General features: G+C 37.0%; 2 protein-coding genes across 2 annotated transcripts in view; one reads left to right on the top strand and one right to left on the bottom strand.

Annotated features, from left to right (window-relative positions):
* LOC122260164 (uncharacterized) overlaps nt 1-4,440 on the bottom strand; it is a 4,587-nt gene extending 147 nt beyond the window's left edge. The window contains exons 1-2 of the mRNA XM_043027305.2: nt 4,062-4,440; nt 1-746 (exon numbers count right to left, since the gene is read on the bottom strand). The exon at nt 1-746 is cut by the window's left edge and continues 147 nt beyond it. Coding sequence (XP_042883239.2) covers nt 208-746; nt 4,062-4,293 — 771 coding nt within the window. The 5' untranslated portion in view covers nt 4,294-4,440 and the 3' untranslated portion in view covers nt 1-207. The remainder of the gene's footprint in view (nt 747-4,061) is intronic.
* Nucleotides 4,441-5,397: 957 nt separating this feature from the next.
* Nucleotides 5,398-7,500, top strand: part of LOC122260162 (uncharacterized) — a 2,313-nt gene continuing 210 nt past the window's right edge. Inside the window, exons 1-2 of the mRNA XM_043027304.2 lie at nt 5,398-5,890; nt 6,935-7,500. The exon at nt 6,935-7,500 is cut by the window's right edge and continues 210 nt beyond it. Coding sequence (XP_042883238.2) covers nt 5,567-5,890; nt 6,935-7,420 — 810 coding nt within the window. The 5' untranslated portion in view covers nt 5,398-5,566 and the 3' untranslated portion in view covers nt 7,421-7,500. The remainder of the gene's footprint in view (nt 5,891-6,934) is intronic.

Below are 7,500 nucleotides of genomic sequence, written 5' to 3'. Positions count from 1 at the left end.
GTGTAGACATGGCTTGTGTCTCTTATTCCTAAATAGACGGGGGGTTGATTTGACATATGCGATGGTGACTGTTTGTACAGGAAATGGTGTTTATACAGGATCTGGTATTTGTTCAGGCGATGATGTATGTATGTGTGTGATGGTGTTAACAAATAAAGTGGTGGTCCTTGTGTATAAGAAAATGCATGCATATAGTATTTTTTCTAACTACTGTGAAAAATATGGTACTGAAGACTGTTGCATTTGATCTGGTTGCAGGTTTTCTTTTGCTTTTCGAATGTTTTCAAAGAACTGAAGATTCATCATTTTGAAATTAAATTTATCAACAGCACTAAGCTGTTTGTAATCAGGAAGAAGGGAAAATAAAAATGCTTTGTCGACATCCTCCTCCTGCTGGGCGATCTCAGTCAGTTTCTTCAGTAACTCGCTCTGGAAAGGAGTGAGGTTAGCCTTGTCACGCTGACGGTACTTCGTTCGTGAATCATCACTGAAAATACTTGCGGCGAGACTTTCTTCGGTGTCATCTTCCACACTTCTTACTTCATCCTGGTGCTCTTCTTCTTCATTCGCATCTCCTTCCGTGCTTCCTGGGGTCTTCTGCTCTTCTATGGTTTTCAGTAGGAAACTGAGGGCGTCTGCATAGATGTATTTCTTCTTTTTGGCTGCAGAATCACCACTTTTGCCCTGCTTTATATGTTTCACATAGCTGTCTCTGATGTTTTTCCACCTGTCCTTCATGTCTTTTACTGTGAAACGTAGAAAACAACAGAGTATAAGAAAAGTAGTGGCAAAGTATTGCAAAACAATAGCATGAAACATAAAACAGTTAGACATGATACAGATTGGCAAACACGAAGTGACATTTGTAAAGTCTCTCTTGATTATTAAAGCGAATGTTTGCTAAAATATCAATTATATATTATGCTAACTATAGTTATTGTTTGTCTCAAATCGATAATTCTACCAAATGCAAACTCCAGAGCGTTTATTTCTTCAGGTATCTGTCGACTGGAAGTACCTAATTCTCCAGTTTTCAGTATGAGTTCTATGTTTCAAGGCCTACCATTGGAACGATTGTTAAGGAAACCTGTCAAGCTATTTGGACTCACATGACTCTGAGGAAAAGTGGTTGGACATTGCCAATCAGTTCTATGTCATGGTTGGAGATGGAGCATTTAAGCTTTCTACGAATCTCTGCAACCATATCCATTGCATGAATCAAACGCAACAAAAAGATTTTTCAAATTAGAGACTTTCCAGATGTAGACGTAGTGTTGAGTGAGTTTTTGGGATTATGGCAAAGAAGTGGAGGATTTTTCACACTCCTATGCTAGTGCAACCTGATTTCATTCAAGAAATAGTTCATGCTTGTTGCATTCTGTACAACTTTGTTCGAAAATGAGATGAATTAAACTTTGAAGAAGGTGAAACATATCCATGTGTGGATGGAAACGACTTTGGACCATTCCCATGGGGACGTGGGTTTGCAGCTTGAGATTACTTTGCTGGTTATTTCATGAGCTCTGGGGTAGTGCCTTTCCAGAAGAATCATATGTACTAAACTACAATGCCTTTTGTGTGTGGCAGTTAATGTCTAAGTTATTTCATATGTATGTATATATTACTACGTACGACGTATTACACACTACGTATTATTACTATTACTACTGCTGTTACTACAACTACTACTGTTGCTGCTGCTGCTGACTATGTGACACATCTTAAAAACAACAAATATAAACGCACAATTTATCTTCGGACATTTTGAAGAAATTGTTATGTTAGTTGAGGAGAGAAATGTAGACTGTGTTCGTGGAACATGGCTCCACCAGGAAATGATTAAGTAACTTCATTAAAATTCCAAATTATCAAATAGATCGATGTGATGCAGGGCGAGGAGGAGTAATCATATTTGTATGGGATATCCTTGAGTCAAATATTATATCCACTGTAACAGTTGACTGTACTACCGTAGAAGATATCTCAGTTACCGTACAAAGCAACTTGCTTCCTTCCTTCATTATTGGCGCTATCTATAGGCATCCTTATGCAACCTCTGTATCTTTTGTATATCTTGAAAAGTTTTTTAGAGAAACGTCATTAAAGAGAAACCAAGAATCATCGAACGTCCCCCTGCCTCATGGATATATGACACCAAGAGAGCCATTGCCGATAGAAATAATACCCATCAAGCGCTCAGATGTTACAAACTTGAAGCCGCCCTTCAGGCAATTTATAAAGTAAAAAAAGAAGTTAAATCATTAATTCGATCGGACAAGGCTCATAATTATTTTCAAACCCCAACCAGTGGGCTTAGAAACTATTATCCTAATAATAAAACATCTCTGCGAAACAAATGCTGTGGGTGAACATGACATTGCATTATACTTATCAAGGATAGTCTATCCGCAATTACATTTTATATAACGATCATCACTAACACCTCTCTGATCACGTGTTTTCCTGTCGTTTTGGAAACATGACACTGTAATATCAATTTTCAAGTCATATCAGACATAGATAATTACCGTCCCACTACAATAGCCCCCAGTACCAAGGTTCTTTAAAAAACAGAAACAAATCAATTGATGAATTTCCTGGAGACCAATAAACCTTTTCTAAAACTCAACAAGGCCTGAGAAACAGGTTATCCGTTTTGTTGCTACATATTACTAACCAAATTTATAACAATATTGACACCAAAAAGGTAAACTTCCTTTGACCTTTTTAAGCTGTTGACAGTGTCAACCATAAAATCCTTCTTTACAAATTAAGAAATCATAGAATTGATATCTCGATGATTGGTTTGGTAGTTATCTAAGTACAAGAACCCAACCGATAAAAATTATTGAGAGCATATCATTACAACAATCGGTATATTTTGGTGTTCCACAAGGATCTATATTGGGCCCCATCCTATTCACAATTTTCGTAAATGATTTATCAACTGTAGCCCATAATTCCCTTCTAGTATAATAGGCCAATGATTCACATTTTCTTCATAGTGACTCAGTAAACAACTCAAATGCATTAATAAGAAACACTCCACATACTCTTATTCACGCAAAAAAAAAAAAAGTTAGAAAAAAACAAATATATATATATATATATATATATATATTTTTTTTTTTTTGACATCAATGTCCTTACATTAAATCCACGAAAAACACTGTATCTTCATAGGTAGTCGGCAAAATTTAGCTTAAATTTCCGTAGACACAACCATAGAATCCAAAGGCTGCCATATTAATTAAATCAAGCACAAATCTAGGCGTAAACTTAGACAGATATAATATACATACGAGGCAACATAAATAGGAAGGTAAATGGTACACTCAATGTATCTTAATCATATGAAAAATCGATCCCCTACTGAAATAAGAATCGCAGTTGTACAAACTAGTAGATCTGAGTATCTTTAACTATTGCTTAATTGTTTGGTTCTCAACTGATGAAGAAAGCACAAATGTTACAAAACTTCGCTACAAGAATTGCATTGGGAAGTGTAAGTTCAACCACATCACCCCACATATTCTTTAATTAAAAAGGTTAAAAGTCCAAATCAAATGCAGTTATGATGCATGTATTTTCATTCATAAAATCATTCATGGGAATTATCCCCAATGGATACTGCCCTTATAAACTGGAAAGAACATATCAGGTGTTCGAACACAAGTAAGCTCTCTCTATGCCAAGAGGTCACTCAAGACCTTTAACCTCAAAAATTTCAAAACTAAAATAAAGGAACAATTCTTAAATTGTAACGACTATATCTCTATTGGATGCCTATTATGCCTAGTTCAATTTAATTTGCAATTAATTAATTATGTAAAACGAATAACCATTGTGATTTACTACTAGTACTACTGCTGCTGCTGCTGCCACTGCTACTACAACTACAACTGAATGCCATTGCTTCTCTTGTCATTAATTGATGATGATAACCGTAGGTCTGCTAAATCATCTTGATATACAAATAAGCACAATGTGTATTAAGCATATGTACCTAAAGAAATCACTCACTAATTATAGGAAATAAAAAAGAAAAAATATGGTCTTACCTCTCTTCTCTCTATCCGGTAACTCCAAATCAGGCCAGTCTAAGTATATGCTTTCTCCTATCTCCAACCATAACTTTTCTTTCTTGTATTTATTGAAATATTCATTTGAACCTTTTTCCCAAATAGCTGGTCTCTCTTGTATGTACTGAATAAACAAATCAACGTCACTGTGAGACCGGCCAAGCATGTTGGTCGACCGCGCGGCAGAACCGTCCAGTGTGACCACGTACATTGAACTGTTTATGCTGTCCTCATTCGCTCCGGGAAGTGGCAGAGATGCAGGGCGGTCCTACCGCAACATGGTGCGGTGGTGAGCGGGGCCGCACCGCGCGGCCAGTGTGACACTTTCCATTTGTTTGGGTGTGGTTACCGCTCGGCAAAACCGCCCAGGGGACCACACAGCACAATAGTAGATCGCAGAGAGTGCATTCTCTCAATAATGGTTTATTATGACTTTCTTGGAGGACGACACATTAGACTAAGAACTTCAGTGAGTCAAATGCACTTCTCATAGCTGATAATAATGAGTATTGAAAGAATTATCACTGAAAGAGGGCCTCTACAAGATACTGAGTCTCACGGTCCCCACTGCTGTGCGTCTCTGCATCTCACTTTCTCTCCCTGTCTTCTCTTAGGGAAACAACTCTGTTCAGGTCCTTCATTTCTTTTCGGCTACTCCATTTGATAGCATGATATAGAATGCCTTCCAATTCCGAAGAATACTGTCCGCAATCAATGTGATCATTATTTTGATGTAGTATACTACAATATCTCAATATCAGCAATCAGTTAGGATATGCAATATCCTGTGCAAATCCACTACCTCAGAGCAAATCACATACAAGTATATAAGCATACGATTAATGGTTGATAGTTTTACCTAATGAAAGAACAAAGAAAATGAATAAATTTGATAAATGGATAATTAACAGAACGTGGATCCAAAAACTAATTATCTATGAGCTGAGCAAGAGTTCTAAATTTCTGTATTATGCTAAAATGGCATGACTTGGTGCTGTGAAGAGAATACTGTTATTATGGGGGAAAGTGGAATTTATATATAAGACGAGTGTGAAACAGTTTCCATTTCATATTCATTGTAGGGTTTCACACACTTATGTGTATACAGATATCAGTATGTTTATATATTTCAACCCATCTATCGTTTATTCCATCCCTGTCTCCTTCATTCGAATTTCCATCCGTCTTTTTAGCAATCTATATATCCATCTATTCACCCCCCTGCTTAAATATCCTAATAGATAAGAACACTTCCCAGACTATCCTTACGCGAACGTCTTATGCGAACGCGCGTAGTTGCGGGTTCTGTCCCCAGATGGCGGCCTGGTTTGTTGTGAACAGCTGATGCAGATGAAGCAACACCCGGGAGGCCTTGCCATTATGTAATATTTGGGATTATTGAAATTAAACACTTATATTATTTATGTTAACACTGCGAAATATGAAAAACTGTCGCAAATGTGTCGGTTTCAAGGTTATGTACAATGTCCCGTATATTGCGTAAGGCAGGCCTATATAACTCGTGTTATAAATTGGGTCATTTGGGTGACCTGACGAAGACAAGGATAAAAATGACCCCGACAATCTTCAGAATGGAGGTCAAACGTGCACTGAACACCTTTGCCAGAAATAATCTCTCTTGTGCAATGCTTGAGAACAACAGACATGTACTTCGGTCCGGGATGGTAGGGTTAGGCCTATATCCCAGTACCCTTCACAAGCAACAGAAAGCATGGATCTCAAGCATTCCTCAGAAAAAGAGTTATTATGACATTCTTCAAATCACACCGAAGGCTACACAGTCACAGGTAAGAACCTAACCGTGGGTTTACTGAGGTTTCGTCTCCAGTGTTAAATGATTTTAGTTTTATGTTCATTTTGTATTCAGATAAGCTTCATGTGAAAATAATTAAGCCTGGAATTTGTTGCAGGTATTAGTGATAATGATAATTCGTTAATCTTATCATAAAGACGTTATAAATCTGCTTTTATAGTTTTTTTGAACTGTAAAATACATTTTTCCAGTAAGGGTACTTAAGCTATATTAAAGTTATTGGTATTAATTTGATAGCTTAGGTCAATGTTTTTTATATATATATTTGAGCATTGTTTTTCCAATAATTTTGACAATGTTTCCCTTAACCCTATGACGACGGTGCGTCACACTCGTGTGACACAGCTAAACTCCCGATGCCGGGGTGTCATGTCAGTGTGACGATGTCAATGCAATATCGCAATTGCCCGGCTTAGGGGTTTTCATGTAGCACATGCCCTGTCGGGAAAGGGTTAAGATTAATTGTCCGCTGCTCTAGATGCATCTAGGGAGAAACGGAATGAACGTTGTGGAAAACCCAGATATGATTTTTTTTCTTCTTCTAATGCCTGAAAAGTGTGTAGGACATTTAATACACCACTTCTTGGGAAATATAGATGTATATTTACTATAGTGTGGATTTCTTTTATTTTTTCCTTAATTACCCTTTTTAATTATTTGTATTGTTATTATTATTTTGAGCTCTTGTATATTTTGTAATTAATATTATTGTTATTATTATCATTATTATTAACATTATTATTATTATTATTACAGTGATGATATTCTTTACTGTCATTATCAATAATATTATTTTTCTCATCATCATCAATTATTATAAGTCGACTTGATATATAATTCTCTCCCAGTATAATATATTACTACCAATTATAAGCAAAACAAATGTAGTCATATTTAAAATATCATATATGATAACAAGATTTCTTAACTGTTGTATTATTATTGTTGTAATAATACTTATGAAAAGATCAGCAAAGAGACACCTCTTATTGACACAATTTCCCTTCATTTTCCTCAGGTCAAGAAAGCCTACTATAAACTCTCCAAGACGTACCACCCTGACCAGTACAGAGGGTCTGAAGACGCTGCCCTCAGATTCCGGGAGATTACGGAAGCCTACGAGATCTTGGGAAACCTCAAGAAGCGCAGGATGTATGACAAGGGCCTGCTCAACATGAACGTCGCCGTGTCCCCAGCCGAAGCAGAAGATTATGCATCTAAATTCTACGAATCTCGGAGCAAGCGGGGGAAAGCCCCAACAGCGACGGGACGGACGCCAATCTACGACTTCGACGAGTGGTCCAAACTTCACTATGAGAGTAGCTTTGCACGCAGGGAGAATGCTAAGGTGCGGTATGAGAGGATACAGAAAACGCGGACAGAAGTTGTCGAGGAGAAGAAGACCGAGTCCATTGTCTATCTTTTGGTTGTGGCCCTGGTGCTTTATTGTATCAAAGTTTCGTTCTCATCCAATTCAGATTTCGATAAAGTGAAAGAGAAGTAGCCAAAATTTTCTTTATTGTTGAAGTTTTAATCTAAAGCAATATGTGATTTTATATGTCTGAATTAAATCTGATACAGGAA

This window comes from Penaeus japonicus, unplaced genomic scaffold (genome assembly GCF_977035675.1).
Source record: "Penaeus japonicus unplaced genomic scaffold, GWHDUDI00000001_assembly GWHDUDI00000020, whole genome shotgun sequence".
NCBI classification, from domain to species: Eukaryota; Metazoa; Arthropoda; class Malacostraca; order Decapoda; family Penaeidae; genus Penaeus; species Penaeus japonicus.
Note: the sequence above shows the minus strand (reverse complement) of the source record. Positions and strands in the feature narration are given on the sequence as shown.